General features: G+C 39.9%; 1 protein-coding gene across 6 annotated transcripts in view; it reads right to left on the bottom strand.

The window, feature by feature from the left end:
• Stac (SH3 and cysteine rich domain) overlaps positions 1 to 12,120 on the bottom strand; it is a 150,017-nt gene extending 137,897 nt beyond the window's left edge. For 2 of the 6 annotated variants that reach the window (XM_074074150.1, XM_074074152.1), the window contains exon 1: positions 11,840 to 12,117. In XM_074074150.1, the coding sequence (XP_073930251.1) occupies positions 11,840 to 11,950 (111 nt within the window). In that variant the 5' untranslated portion in view covers positions 11,951 to 12,117. Of the gene's footprint in view, positions 1 to 11,839 lie in introns of all 6 variants that reach the window. The other 4 variants (XM_074074154.1, XM_074074153.1, XM_074074151.1 and 1 more) reach the window with 4 other exon arrangements.
• Positions 12,121 to 16,623: the final 4,503 nt, after the last annotated feature.

Here is a 16,623-nt window from a genome sequence, read left to right as displayed (position 1 = left end):
GTAAGTAAGTCAGATACCAGCTTAATACCTCCACTAACATTTACCGTATTTTGTGAGTTCTAGTGTAATAAGCCTCTGTCTTTACCTTCTACCATTCCCATGCCTCTAAAAGAACAGTTATAGTTACACAGAATCATTATTATAGATATTACAATAATATACAAATGATAACTGACACTTATTATAGTCCAGGCACTGTGTTAAGCACTCAGGGTACATGAGTTAGTTTCACTTTAAGGACTGTGCTTAAAGTGACTTTGCTATTTAAGCAAAGTCCTCAATACAACACAATATTAGCAACTTTAATCCTTATGTTGTACATTAGAACTCTGAACTTGCACACTCTATATATCTGCTATTTTGTATCCTTTGACCTGCATTTCTCCATTTTTTGCTTCCCCAAACCCATGGTAACCACTGCTTCATATTCTCTCTTTTTTTCTCTCTCTCGCATTTAAATGATATAACACTGTATTTTTCTTTTTTTCACTTAGCATAATGTCCTCTAGATCCATTCATGCTGTGGCAAACAGAAATTGTCTTCTTTTTAAGTGCTGGTTAATATTCTGATGTGTGTGTGTATACATCTCATAGTCTTCCCACAGTTTCTCTATCTATTTATCCACTGATGGACACTTTGGTTGCTTCTATATCTTGACTATACTGTAAGAAATATGTAAGCACACTACTTTAGAAAGTAGTGGTATCATTTCCTTTGGGCATATTCCCAGAAAAAAGATTGCTGGGCCATATGGTAGTTCTATTTTTTTATTTGTTTGGGAATCTTCACACTGTTTCCCATAATGGCTGCACTTGATCTCCTAGAACCATAGCCATTAGGGTTCTCTTTTCTTACTTCCTCTCCAACATTTGATACCTCTTGTCTTTGTGACAAATGATATGAGGTAGTATTTCATAGTGGTTTTAATTTGCATTTTCATGATGACTAGTGATGCTGATCTCCTTTTCATGTATCTGTTGGCCATTGTTATGTTTTTTCATTGTATTTCTTTGTTAATCAATAAGAAATGAAATCTAAAAGGTCTTGGATTGCAAAATTAATATAAAAATGAATTCCTTACATGTTAGTTATCACCAGTTAGAAAATATAAAAAGATGATTCATAATAGTAACTCAGAGTACGAAACACCCAGTGCTATGTTCTTAACTGTTTGTACTCCCTGAAGACACAATTCATTTGTTGAAATCTAATCACTAATTAGATGGTGCAATAATAGTGAAATACATTGCATCTGTGTATGAAGATTGGATAAAGAAATGCAATGAAAACTGTTGAATAATAGGGGAGCAGAGAGAGAGTAAAAATGGGGGGGACATTAATCTGATTAAAGTACAATATATACATGTGTAAAATACCAAAGTAAAACACTTGTGAACGATCAATATACATTTTAAAAAATGAAGGACAGTAAAACAGGTCATATCTGGGAGTGGGCACTAATGGGAAGGGGGAAGGTAAACAGAGAGGGTGAAGGAGGAAAAATATGGTAGACACGCTTTGTATGTGTGTATGAAAATAGAACAATGAAACCTGTTGAAATTCTTCTAAGAAGGTGGAGAGGAAAGATGAAGGTGCACCTAATGTACATTATAAGTACTAATGTAAATGTTGCAATGAAACCCCCTTGTACAACTAATATATGCTAATAAAATATGTTTAAGAAAAGAGGTGGGGCATTTGATAGGTGTATGTCATGAATGGATGAATATTCTTATAATAAAGGCCCCATAGAGCTGCCCTGTTTCTTCCACCAGGAGAGGAACTGCTGGACACTATTAGGCATCAACTAGAAAACATGTCCCTGCCAGACACCACACCTGCCAGTGCTTTGATCTTGGACCTCACCTCCAGGACTATAAGGGATGCATTTCCGTTGTTTGTAAATTCAGTGCCCAGTTTATAGTATTTTTTATAGAACCCAAAATGATTCAGAGGCCCACTAAGAGAGATTTAGGAAGAAAATACTTAAATTTCCACGCATTTATGAGTAGCATTAAAAGTGTTCCAAAAACTAAACAAATATATTATGTTTCTGGATGAGCATTTTCATTATTGTCAAGATTACACTAAAATTGTCTTTAAGGTTTCAAGCAATTACTTTAAAAATATTTTTACTAATTTTTAGTTTTTTTAATTTAAATTTATTTGTAACTGATACAGAAAAGCACAAAAATTGTACATATTTCTGGGGCACCATATAATATGTTTTGATATGTGTATCCATTGTGTAATGTTTAAATCAGGGTAAACATATATATCGCCTCAAATATTTATCATTTCTCTAATGTATTAAGTTGCACAGGAATAATAAGGTCTGGTGAACTTTTGGTAGGATTAGCAACTGTGTTCTGTATGTTTGAAAAAAACTAGAAGGAAGTATTTTGAATGCTCTTTTGTCATAATGTTTTTATAACTTGATAGAAAAACAGAGGGGCAAGTGCAGATAGACAAACAGAACTCCCCACAGTATACCTGCATTTTCAGTTCTCAAAGTGTATTATATAGCTTAGATAATTAAAACATAATAGGAGTGTGAAAGTACAGCATAGTACTAAATGCAAAAATAAATTGGCAAGTCATTAGCATGTAACAGATGACTCTAAATGAGAGCCTAGTACATATCACCATCTATTACATAATGAATGTAACATTTCAAATCAGTTAAAAAGAGAATAAATTATTCAACAAATTGTTTAAAAATACTGACTAATCATTTGAGAAAATTACATTTCTTTCATACCTCATAATGACAGAAATTTCACATAGATTGAAGTGATAAAAATAAAGTATATATTAAGAATCTAGAGAAAAATATAGATTAATATTTTTTCTGCTCTTGGGGTGGGGAAGACTTTTGTAAATATAAGTGAAAAGAAGAATCCATACCTAGATACATTTGCAACACTTAACACCATATGAAAGATATCTACCCTGAAATGTAACTAATAAAGTGGAAAACTAATTTCAATCTTTGAAAATGTTTGCAACACATATGAAAGATCATTGTTTTAATATGTACAAGGAATTTTAAAATCAATAGGAAGTGGAGGTACACTAGAAAAATGGACAAGGACATGAAATGATAGTCCACAGAGGAAAAAGCACAAGTCACAAAGTAGTATGAAAAATAACCTTCCGCAACGAATAAACAACAATAAAGTTCAATGAAATAAAATAAAATTCAATGCTTCATCATTTTTCAAGATTCTGATTTAAAAGCGTGTGATAAAACAATTTGAAAACTAAAGCACAACCAGAAATGGATAAAGATCTCCAACCGACTGTATTCCAAAGAAGACATACGAATGATCTACAGACACATAGAAAGATGCTTAAGATCACTAAAGATTAGGGAACTTCAAATTAAACCACAACTCACTAAGACTAAAACAAAAAATAAATTAATAGGTATTTGTGAAGATATAGAGAAACTGGAGCCTTGCAACATTGCTGGTGGGGAACTAAATAGTGAGACCACTGTTGTGGCAATTCCTCAAAACACTAAACATGGAAATACCATATGATCCAAGAGAAATGAAGGAGGGGATCCGAACGCATATTTCTGTACCATTTTCACAGCAGCATTGTTCACAACATCCATAAGGCAGCTGCAAAACAAGTGTCTATTGGTACATGAATGGGTAAACAAAATGTGGTATACACATACAAAGAAATACTGTTCAACTCTAAAAAGAAGGGAATTCTCATACATGGTACAACATGAATGAACCCTAAAAATAAGTGAAATAAATGGGTTAAAAGAGGACAAATATTATGTGATCCCTTATATATTAGTCAAACTGATAAAGAAAGACAGTAGAATTGTGATTGCCTGGGACTTGGGGAGTTAGTGTTGAATGGAGTTCAGTGGGTTTCTAGAGATAAATGATGGTGATGGGTGTACAACAATGTGAATGCACTTAACATCACAGAGCTGTACACTTAAAAATGGTAAATTTATGTGATGAATATTTTATCACTGTAAAAGAATGCTGGGATGGGGAGTTGATGACTATTACATGGAGAGGAATCTGAAAAAGAGAGGATGAACAAGAAACAAAATTCTTACCAACCCAGGTTGATGATAAAGAAGTCTTAGTTTAGACTTAAGGTGAACAAAAATAGTAAATTAAGAAATTTCCCATGGAATTCATAACTATAGACCTGCCTCCACATAGAATTGAGGCTCAAATATACATAATAATAGTTTCTCTAGGAGCCACCAAACTGAAAAGTAGTGATGCTTTTTGGTTTTTTTTCTTGGTCAAGGCAGAAACTCTGGAGTGGAATGTATTAGAAGAAAGACTTCATGTAAACATGTCTATTCTCTCCAAATGTATTCATAGCTTCAATGCAACTGCAATCAAAATCCTAACAGGTGGTTCTATGGAAATTGATCCTTTGATTCTAAAATGCACGCAGAAATGTAAAGAGCCAAAAATCACTCTTGACAAAGAAGAGCAAAGCTGTACATATTCATTACTCCACTAGATACCAAGACCTTTTAAATAAAGTCATTGCATTTAAGACAGTGCCATATTGGTAACAAGGATAGAAAAGACAACAATGGGGCAGAACCAAACCCTTCACACATACATAGTCAAATTATTTATGGCAAAAATAGTGGTTCAATCAAAAATGAATCTTGATCCCTACTGCACATAATTCCAAAGGGACTGCAGATTAACATGTGAAAGGTACATTGATGACATTTCCAGGAAATAATTCTGGAGATTATCTTCAAGACTTTGAGATAAGCAAAGACTGTGCAGGCAGAATACATAGAGCACATCCATAAAGGTGGAAATTTATAAGTTAGACTACAATAAATGAAGAATTTTTGTTAAAAATACAGATAACAAAATAGAAAAATAAAAGATTTAGACAACTATTTCACAAAAGAGGATACCATATATATATACTCTGACAAACTCACTAGGATATACAAGTTGAAATTATTGAGGATATACAAGTTAAAATCACATTGCAGTACCATTAATCACCAATAAAAGTTAAAATGAGAAAGACAGACAATACTAAGTGCTGGTAGTACACAGAGAAAACTGAACTGTTACAGGCTGCTGGTGAAGATATGAATTGGTATGGCTACTTTGGAAAGTTGGCAGTATTTATTAAAGCTGAATATATGTATATACTATAACCAGCAATGAGACCCCTAGGTATACCTCCACAGAAGTATTTCATATGTGTCACAAAGGATATGTGCAAGAATGTTCACAGAAACACTGCTTGCAGCAGCCAGGAATAAGAAATAATCCAGGTATCTATCATTAGATACCATTGTGTTCTACTCACAATGGAACACTATACATCAATGAAAGTGAGAACTATGATTGTGTACTGTGGCACAGATGAATCTCAAAACATAATGTTGAGTGGAAGAATCCAGGCATTAAAGGGTGCACACTGTGTGATTCCATTTATCAATAGTTTGAAAGTAAGAAAATGTAATTTATGTTGTTAGAAGTGAGGCCATTGTGACCTTTGGGAGGGTAGTGACTAGAAGGGACATGAGGAAGACTCTGGTGTGCCAGTAACATTCTATTTTGTGACTTATACAAACAGATCAAAGTTTGTCTTTTTGAAAATCATTAAGCTTACATTTTTTGTTATGATGTAATATTTCAATGAAAAGCTTCTTAAGGAAGAAAAGACCATAGTAGAACTTTTCTTGAGGTCACTGTGATAATGAGAATAAAATAAAATACCTTAGAGTTGCTTATACCCAGATGTAGTAATTTCAATTGAAACTAATCAGAAATACATACAATGTTTCTGCATCAGCATGTGTATTTCCATATTTTTCAAATGTGTGAAAGCTAGGGAAAGAACATTCATAAGAAACCAAAAGGGACTGATGAAATTGAGGTGGTAGAAAATGAAATTCAATAATACACCATCTTTAATATTCATGTTATTGATTAGTTAAGAGTATGAGAAAACTACTTGTAAAAAGTTATGTTAAAACATAAGCAGAATGTGCACTTAGGAATACCAACTTCATTCTCCATGGATATCTTCATAAGAAAGGAAATTCGTATGAAAAAAAAACAGCAAAATTTTACCAATTCTTATTTCTGGGCAGTTGTGTGATAAATGGAATTTTATCTTCTTTTTGTTTTCTATGTTTTCCAGTTATCTTCATAGTGCACCTTTTATTGTACAAGTGTGAAAATAACTTAAGTAAGGCTATAGTCCAATATTGTAACCTTAGCTGCTTCTCAGTAATGCTCCAAATTATTTGGCAACACGGAGACAATAAGCAGGTCACCTTTGCCAGTCATTTTTTGGACTGAAGTATGAACATGAAGTGCAGAAAAGACAGTAGATACAAATGATTCTTCCAAGTATCTTAGTTGGAACAGAAAGAAGGCAACAGAAAGACATTAAATCTTGCTTTCTTGGATATTCTTCAATCCTGTGAGAGGCTAAACCAGTGTTTCTCAAATGTATCTGCACAAGAAATCATCAAGAAGCTTTTAAAAAGACTGATGCCTGGGACCTTCCCAGAGATTTAAATTTAGGAGGTCAAGCCTACAGCCTGGGTTTCCCAAGTGGTTGAATGCAATGCCAAGGATCTTTTCCCTTGAGCAGTTTAAGTCTTATTGGTAACAGCTTCACGTGTATGTATGGAAAATGCTGAGCACAAAGCCGTACTCAATAACTACCTGCTGGCTGATGGACACAGAAGCTTTCCTCATAGAATCAGGACATGTCCTCATGGTGGGGACTTCTTTCCCCTAGGTTGGATGGTGGGCTAGGTTCAAAAGGACCAGACAGGAATGGGAATACCTTCACTTACAGTTCCACTGGAACAGTAGGTGGCTTATAGTATACTTTCAAAATCTAAGACACATGTTGGGGGTGGGTCTTGGGGATATAAAATAGCTGAGGTAAAATCTCACTGCAGTCAAGAGCATAACTAAGTCTAAAGAGCTAAGTGTTGTGGCTCATACCTATAATTCTAACAATTTGGGGGGCATAGATGGGAGAATCGAAGTTTCAGGACAGTCAAAAGTCAGTGAGACCCTGTCTGAAAAATAAGCTGGGCATGGTGGAGTAACCTGTGTCTCCCTACTCAGGAGACACGTGCAACAGGATCATAGTCTGAGGTCAGCCCTGGGCAAAGCACAGGAAACCGTACCTGAAAAATAACTAGAAGCAAAAAAGGGGCTGGAAATGTGGCTCAAATGGCAGGGTGCTTGCCTAGCAAATGCAAGGCCCTGAATTCAAATCCCAGTGCCCCAGTGCTGCCAAAAATAAAACAAAAGAGAAAAACTCAGTTATGCTATTGGAATGTCAGACATGGTTACTGAAATTATTCCAATGATTACATTTGAAGTTGGCTGGTGGTAGAAGTCCTCCAATTTGAAACAAGAAGAGAAAATAAACAGTGCTTTATGCTTATATGTGCTCTAAAGTGTTTTATACTTTCTTAGGCCTTACAAAAATGCATGGCAGGTGGGTATTGGCATTCAAACTCTACAGAGAAAGAAGCTGAGGCCTGAAGACATTAAGCAGCTTGTCTATGATCACAACAATGGCAACTGGTGAGATGATGTTTGGACTCTTATCTATCTGACCTCAAAGGTTATGATCATTCCACATCATCAGAATATGACCTTAGGTCATATAAGTGATGGCAAAGGGCATCCACATCGAACCTTCACAAGCTTTCTATGCTGGTAATAATTCAGTAGGAGAAAAGACACTGAGACAAGAGAGAGTGGAACATGACATTTTTCTTTGGTTGAATGATCTCTGTCTAGCACTCAGAACATAAATTAGGCCATGGTCTTTCTGGAATAGTTAATAGAAACAGAAAGGAGTGGACTACATTAGTGGCTTTTGAACTTTTTCAACTCAACCAATGAAAGGGAAAAACACAATTAGATTACATGAGATTACTATATGTGCTTATAAGAATTTGCTGTGAGGAAATTATACTGGGATATTCAAAGTCCAAGAAAGTTGTTCTTGGCCAGGAGTATTGCTAGTAACTATTTGTGTCACCTCAGACAAGTCACTGTCCTTTGGGACCCCATGAAAGTGTGTGTGTGTGTGTGTGTGTGTGTGTGTGTGTGTGAGACAGACAGAGAGAGAGAGAGAGAGAGAGAATACAAAAATAACTACTGAAGGCTACATACCCTTTATGGATCTGATATAAGCTATAAGTCCTTTCCCTAGAAAGTGCCATACATGCACAACTTTGAATGCTGATGCTGTTTACTCACAAATTTTCCTTCAAAGAATATGTTGACCCTTGATCAAAAATACCTGGAATATGTATGAATAGGATTATAGTCAGTTTACCAAAAACGTCATTATCTTTTAGAAATGCAACTGAAATATTTGCTGACAAAATGGACTGAGGACTAGAATTTTCTTTAAAATGATCTAGTGTGGGGGTAGAGGGAGTGGTGGTGGTATAATATGTAAAAAAATACTGTCTATGAGTCAATAAAAAAGTTGGGTGGTTAGGTCTATGAAGGTTCTTTACACTGTGTTTTCTCCTTTTGTGTATATTGAAAATTTCCATAGTAAAATAAATTTGCACAATAAAACGATCTGCAATTTAGAAAATACCTGAAATAAATGATCTCTAATAATTTAGCTTTTCAAAGAATCTGCAAAGAAAAGGGGCTTCGGGAGACATTTTATACACTCAGGTTAGGTCTGGAGATACCTTATGTATTTTATGTACTCAGACATTTTATATGCCTTTTATGTATCTCATGACATATCATAGATTGTGACCCCGTTTTCCAGATGATTCTGGGTTACTACATTTAATTACTTCCATAAATATACCTTTGGGGGAAAGAGCAGCAAAAGCTAAGGCCAAGAAGCTGGACCAAAAGTTGGTTATTAATTGTCTTACACAATAATGTGGCTAGATTTATTTCTTCAGGTTTCTTAAGAAGACACACCAATGTTGCAAATAACTGGGTGGTGTGTAAAATCCTTAGGACATCAGGTGAAAGGGCCACTGTAAGGTAGCACAGGAGCGACAGAGAGTCAAGAATTTAAGTGCTTGGGTTCCAGAGCCCTGTTGACTGGGTCCTGCTCTTGCCTGTGTCTCTGGACTAGCTACATGATCTTGGGTAGCTTACCCACCTTCCTGAGCTCCCACTTCCCTAGCCATAAAATGGAAATAAGCAGAATGTTCCATGCTGAGGATGGAGGCTGTGTCTGACATACAATAAGAAGTTAGTAGATGCTCACGGTAGTTCACTCCACTGTATAAATGTAAAAAGATGAAAAAGACATAAGACAGAAATCAAAATGCTGCCAGTACTTGCTTCTGGATTTTTAAGTCAATGGGTAAAGTTTTTCTTTATTATTGTCTGGACCTCTAGTATCATTACTCTTATAATCACAGAAGAAAAAATTTTAAGTAGTTTTTAAAATCTTTCTTGAGAAAGTTTAATGCCCAGAGCAGGGCCTGAACCATGTGTATTCTATGAGGTATTTTTTTAAAAATTATTTATATTTTTAACGTGAAATATCACCATTGTGTTACATTTATGGAGTACAATGTGATGTTTTGATATATGTATCCAATGTGGAATGATTAAATTAAGCTAATTAATATATTTGTCGCCTCACTTTCTTGACATTTTTGTGATGACACATTTAAAATGTGCTCTTGCTTATTTTCAAATACACATACTTTGATGAGCAAGCCCACCTCACAGGACAGTCAGGTGGACTGATTCCCACCGCCTGGCTCACATTTTCCCACCAGGTTCTCCTCTTCAGGGCACAGAGCCTCATAAATGCCAACGAGCTTTACAGTGTAAGTTCCTGGTTCAAAAGGAATACAGCATTTCCCTGCTCCTGTTCCAGGCCATCAGCCCCACACCATACACTCCTCAACTCCAGCAGTTCAGACTCTTTTGAGGAGCACAGAACCCTTTGAAACAATCATGAATGCAATGTCAAGAAAACATTGGGCTTACTATTCAGTATTCAATTTCCTGGGGTTCATGGTTCCGTAGCTCACCTCCACTGATGATGACTAAGCCATGACAGCAAAAGGAAGAATGTGTAAACACACATCAGGTGTGTAGACCACTTTCAGAAACACTGACTCATAGAAATCTGAAACCATAAGCCAGATAAATTGGTGGATAATTATGGGCATTGCATAGGAGGTTTCTTCTTTGCCAAATAATTTACATTAGGACATCTATAAATAGAAAACTCATACAGTGTGTGCTCGAACCATGCTGCTGTTTACCCAAATGCTAAGGCCTTTCCTGAACACACCTACTGCAGAGCAGCAGGCCAACTCAGAAAGTTAAACTCCAATCTCACTCTTGCCTTGAACTATACTCATTTACAGAATTTTAGATCATCACTAACCCATGTCACTTCTAGAACTGATAGTCAGTGGTGGACAGAAGAACCCTGGAGATCCAGGTGGCAGAGAGGCAGCACATAGACTGTGACACTACTATGGGGGTGGGGTGGGATTCCATTTCTTATCTCAGAAAGAAGAGGGGAGGCAGACTCCAAACACACACCAGGAGGGAAACTTGCGGATCTCACCTATTCCTCACAATGATCCCGGAAGGTGCAAGCTTTTGCTCTCAATTCCAACTGAATTTTAGAAAAGTTGACACATATACGTAGATCAGATCGCTAGTAATTACCAAGAAAAAAAGTGCAAAGCTTTCTGCCTTAGATTACCATCTTCAATGGCTAACTTTGGGAGGCTGTGAGATGTCCAGAGTTCTGCATCACACCAAGTCCCAGAGCCACTCAGGCTGTGATTCCGATGCTGCCCACTTTGCCCGTGGCTTCCAGGGTTGTGCCTGCAGGGAGATGGGGTTGCACTTTTCCTTCCTCCATCCCAACTAAATCAGCATCCCCTTTTCCTTTGCCACTACACTGGGACCACTCCCATTCCAAAACTGCCTGGGGTACTAACAAAGCAATCCGTGCAAAGAGCCAGGAGCCCTGCACTTAAAAGAATCCATATGACTACAACTCCATGTTGCAATTCTCACTCCCAGATGAGTTGCCATTTGGCACCGTGCACTGCTAACAGTCACATTTTACTTGCTCTTCTGCCAACATTTCCAAACATGTGTTTGGCACCCACGCGAGTTTCAGAGGAAGTGTAATAGTGACAGGAGACGTGGTGCGGGTTTGGTTTTGTGTAGTGTTACTGTGACTCTTCCAAAAACAAGTGTAAGTTGTTGAGTATTAACTTCCACAAGAGAAACACCAACTTTCCCGCGAACACAGTGTGTCTTTGCCTAGTATGTACGTACATATATTTTAACGATTGATGCCTGACGTTAGGGACGAAACCTGTTAAGCAAAAGGAGACTCTCGGGATAAGACACCCGTTGCTGGTACAGGGCCCAGGCTTTGCTGGGAGTATGCCTAGGCAGTCTCCATCCTTCACCCTTCAGCAGTCATCTATACTACCAGCGCTCAGTGAACAAGCAGGTTCCAAGCACAACAACAACCAAACCCCCTTCTCCCGCCCCAAGAAATCCACCCCTAACTGGGAGGCAAGGTGAGCTGCTTGCGCTGCCAGGGCAAAAGCCCAGCGCAAAGCTTGGTCTGTGCCTGCAAGACGGCTGGTTCCACAGGGACGCGGTCCAGCAGCGTCAGCAGCGGGTCCTGCTGGACGTTCAAGTCTCAGGGGAGGACCAGTCCTCGAGCCCTGGCTAACTAGGGACACTTCTCAGCTCCCGGCGACAGCGCCAAGTCTCAGGAGGAGAGGTGGCAAAAAGGGAGGAGAGTGAGTTCGTGGTCCCTGGGGCGAGCGCGCGGTACCTTGGACTCCAGGCTGCTGGTGGACGCAGGAGAGGGCGGCTGCTGGGCGCTCGCCGCCTCCCGGGGCAGCCCGTCTACGCCGTCCTCGCGGGCGCCGTTCGGAGGAATCATCGTGGCCGCACGGAACGGTGTTGGGCCCCCGGAGGAACAGCGGGTTCGCCTTCCTCCGCGCCCCGCACGCGCTCAGCTCTGGGTTCTGAGGACTACCATCCTGCCCGGCGCCAGCATGCTCCCCTCGGCCTCGCCCGGCCGGGCCCTGCCCACCTCCCCGGAGCCTCCGCGGGCGGGGACAGCGCCCGCTCCGCCCCGCCCGCGGCCACCTCGCGGGCGATCGCGCGGCGTGACTGTCAACCCCCACCGCAGGGCGGGCGGCCCTGGCTGGCCCTTGGAGGAGAGAGGCGGGCGGGCGGCGGCTGGGCGGGGCTGCGCGGCCACGCGGGGAGCGAGGGCGGGGGCGGGGGCAGGGGCAGCGCCCACCCTAGCGGCTCGTGGAGTCGCGCGCGCAGCAGCGCGGGTCCGGAGTGATGCTTTAGGTGGGGAACCCCAACGAAGAGAAAACCGGTGAATGATACCATAAGGCAAAGAGGATCTACTTGCAACAACTCCCTCAATTCCTCACCCCAAGAAATAGTGACTCTGAGAGATGCAGCGACTTAGCTAAGCTGTTTATAGGGTTCAGTGTCAGACAGCAGGGATCAGAGAAGGAGTTCCCTGTCTCGTGGGCATTGAGAGCACGCCTATGCAATTTTGAGGTAAGGCGGGTAGGTAAATGTAGGGAATGGATGACTACTGCTCCTCAATTTGTCCTGGGAATCACTTCACACTTCTTACCTCCTTTAATCCTCATAGTCACTCTGGGACCAGACACTGTCACTTCCATTTTATAGATAAAGAAACTGAGGTCTTGTAATTTGCTTTAAGTCACAAAATCATAAATGCAGAACTGGGGTTTGGACCGACTTTGGATTGAAAATTCCATGCTTTTTGGACTTGGAAGGTTCAAATCTAAGCCAGGTCTTGGTAGCAGAAGAGCTACCCACGTGACAGTAGGCAAGTTTGGGACTGTGTGCAGAGAAGCAAACCTTACATTTTCCTGAAACAGAGAGAGCATGTTGGATAAAGGTTCAGAAGGGTCCAGCTGCCTTTGAACACACAACCCGAGTGCAGGGAAAGGAATACACCCAGAAATTTCAAAGCCTTCCCCCCATTCATCCAGATAGATCTCTCTCCTTGATTTTCTGATAGAAAATTACAAACTGGACTTTCATCACCTGTAGATATTTGCAAGAGTGGATTCGTGGGTGTAGTCAGACAAGGTTTGCAGTTGGTCACAGTGCTCTGATACTGCCATCTTGAAATTCTTTAACAAAATATCAACAAGGACTGAGTCCGTTTTTCATTTTGCACTGGGCTCTGCCATTTATGTATCTGGTCCTGCGTGCTTGGACATAACTTCCAAGTTAATGTCCTTTGGAAATAACTTACTACTCTTTCTGTCCCAGACATCAGTTGGAACCTCCTGTCCTCTGTCAGCCTCTTATTTGGCATCAGCTCTCAGGCTTGCTCTAGTGACTCTCAGCCTCTCATTTGGCCAGACTGGCTAATCCAACTGGCTATGGTTTTTTCTTATCAAACACAATTCCTGATTTCTTGAGACAAAATTCTAGTACCCAAAGTCACAAAAGCAGCAAGCAGAGCACACAGTAACACAGCAGCAGTATCAACGCTTCATTATCACACATCTACTCTGAAGATATTGGGCTAGAAACTGATATGGCATAGGGAAAACCTGGATTAGGTCATCTGTTCTTCTGGGTCTTGAGTTAGGTGACAGAGGACACACACACACACACACACACTTTTAACACAATGTGACAAACGTACAGGACACTGGTGAGTGTGTACGGAAGGGCATATGGACTAGTACAAGGCTGGGAAAAGATTTTCTGAGGAAATAAAACTTCCAAGGTCTCCTGGCAGTACCAGTCTTGGTAAGCCAGCATATCACAGTTTACAACAAGAAATCATCCATTGTTAGGTTTTAGTTTTTTAGGAATTAAAAGCTAATAAGTTTTAATAAGTGCTTAGCTCTAGTTAGCATAGTATTAGGTTAAAAATGCCCTCTAAATGAAAAAAAAAATGTGGTGCTAGGGATTAAACCCAGGGTCTTGTACGTGTGAAACACATACTCACCACTGAGCTACACTCACAGTGTCCCTCCCATTTTTTCTTTTGAGGCAAGGTTTGGCCACATTGACCAGGCTGGCTTCCCACTCCTAGGCTCAAGTGATCCTACTGCACCCAGTCTCCCAAGTAGCTGGAACCACAGGTGTCAATCACCACATCTGGAATAAGGGTTTTTTTTTTTTTGGAATGAAATTTTAAAGATGCTGCCTCCTCATCATTCTACCCTTCTGTTAGGAACAGAAATCTTTCATTTGATAAATAATAACTCCCTTTCCTAGGAAATAGTGGAATTACCTATGACTTCTCAAACCTTTGATTGACTTAGCTTTTTTCACATAAATTCCTTCCCATTTCATCTTTTGTTATCTAACTGACTTCTCTTATTTTCAAGATACATCTCCGAAACATTTATTACTTTTGACATCTTCTTTGATTCATTTATCTCATTTAGATTTCCAAATCAATGCCATGTTGTCCTTCCCTCAGTAACCAATGACAAAGTGGTCTGTCCTTTCATTGGGTAGGAATTGCTAAGGGCAGGGACACTGTCATGGTAATCTCATTTCTGTAGCTTTGACCACATGTTTGTTAACAAGATGGGGAAAAGAGGCTTCCCTTATAGCTCTGAGCTCTTAGATGGTCTAGTATTAGTTACTCCTTGTGTCCTCTGCACTGGATTGAGAAAGACCCTGAATGCATCTAGAAAACAGTGGGATTTAAAAATCAAATGCACTCCTCAAAATTGAGGGTTTTACCTTAATTGACTTAAAGAGGACCTTAAGCTAAGAGTCATGGCTGTCCATAATTTCCATAATTGTGGGGCTCATTGACTTGCATGGATGTCTGTGGTCTGTGATAAGGTAATCAGGTATACATGTCATCCCTAGGACCAGGTACACAAGTGGACTGAGAGCTGCATCATCTGTGTGGGATGGCTACTGACAAACAGAAGGAGCCACATTTGAGGCATGGGTCACAGATACTGCCGCTTATGGACCTCAACAGCCATGTCTGATTCCAAGTCCTAGAGTGATGGCAGCCTCTCATTTGTCATGAAAGCCATTCCTGGAACTTTGTCCTGAAGGGGCATTGATATATTGGTGACAGTGCCCAGAGGACAGTGGAGAAGATTGATGGTTTCCATGTGCTGTCTGTCAGTGCATGATAGACCCATGAAGTGACTCTCAGGGACCCCTGATGTTCCTGGGCCGTGTGGGATATACCCTTGCACTACCAGCAGTAATGGGTGAGACCTCGTGGATGACTGCAGGACCTGTACTAGAAACTGTGGTGGCAGTTTTGCTGGAGCTGCCAAGATGACCTCATTTCTCAGGCTGGTACAGCCTGGGAGAAAGGTTGCAAATCATTATTCTAAGTCTGAAGTCCGTGTAATTTCTGTGGATTCCCTTCATGGTCCGTTTCATTCTGGCTGCCAAATAATTATCAAGTCAGCAGAAGGGTGGGGTTTACAGAAATTTATCTCCACAAACTTCACCTGAGAGTTCTTGCTCGACCATTACTTTACTTGTCTCTTAATTTGTAAAGAGCACAGAGCCCCCTCCTTTTTCAGTAAACACTGCTGAGCATGAGTGTGTGATGAAAACCATCGTCTCCCCTTGCTCTGTTAGAAACTTGGAGGCAGACACTGGATTTTCATTCTAGGACCTGAACTTCTTCCAGAGCCATGTGGTAAAAAAAACAGAATGCTATGTAAAGCAACCATACTTATAAGAGATACAAAAAAGACCAACAGGGAACAAGAATCCAGAAGATCCTCAGAATGTCTGGCGAATGGATAACTGACAAGGAGAGGGGGTCTCAAGGAAGGAACGGTCCTTAATACCCAATGAGACAGAGTCATGGAGAACGAGATGGCTATTAGATTACTGATGATAATACCTGATGAGCATGTTACAGACTTTCTGTAGATGCTATTTCATTAAGCCTTACAAAACTTAACAAGGTAAACAAAATGTCCTAGGTTCTATAGTAATCGTGGAAACAAGGACTTGAACTCAGATATATTTTGCTCCTGAGCCAAGTTTGTCCACTGTACTCTGCTGCCACCAAGACAGCACCAGAACCAAGATCTGTTGAGAAGGAAGAAGTTTAGATTGAGAGGCAAGGACAACATAGATGACATGGGCGTGTCCCCAGATACTGAAGAGGGTCTACTTCATCCTTTTATCTTAAAAAAGGAAATAATAAGCAGACATACACTTTGAAGGTAATAACCATGAAGTTAAAACAAATATAGGAGTCACCAGTCATTAGCATCACTGTCCCCCTTCAACTGTCTTGGCTGATGGACCTGCTTTCAAGTTCAGAGAACCAAATGCTTTGCCCACAGTCTTCAGTTAACAACAACAACACTGCCTATGTTGAGCATGGTTAACGCTAAGCTTCATTCTTCATGGCAACTCCTGATTGATTGCTCCTTAGATTCAAAGCTAATAATTTAATTTAGAGACTCATATTTTCAGGGCAAATAAGGCCCAGTTTAAGCATCTTTAACTTGTTTTTAAAATGGCAATTAATAATAACTACCCAATAATTATAGTAGATCACATCATATAGCATGATTTAACTGCATTAGA

Source organism: Castor canadensis, chromosome 5 (genome assembly GCF_047511655.1).
Source record: "Castor canadensis chromosome 5, mCasCan1.hap1v2, whole genome shotgun sequence".
In the NCBI taxonomy this organism is placed as follows: domain Eukaryota; kingdom Metazoa; phylum Chordata; class Mammalia; order Rodentia; family Castoridae; genus Castor; species Castor canadensis.
This window is presented reverse-complemented; position numbering and strand designations above follow the sequence as displayed.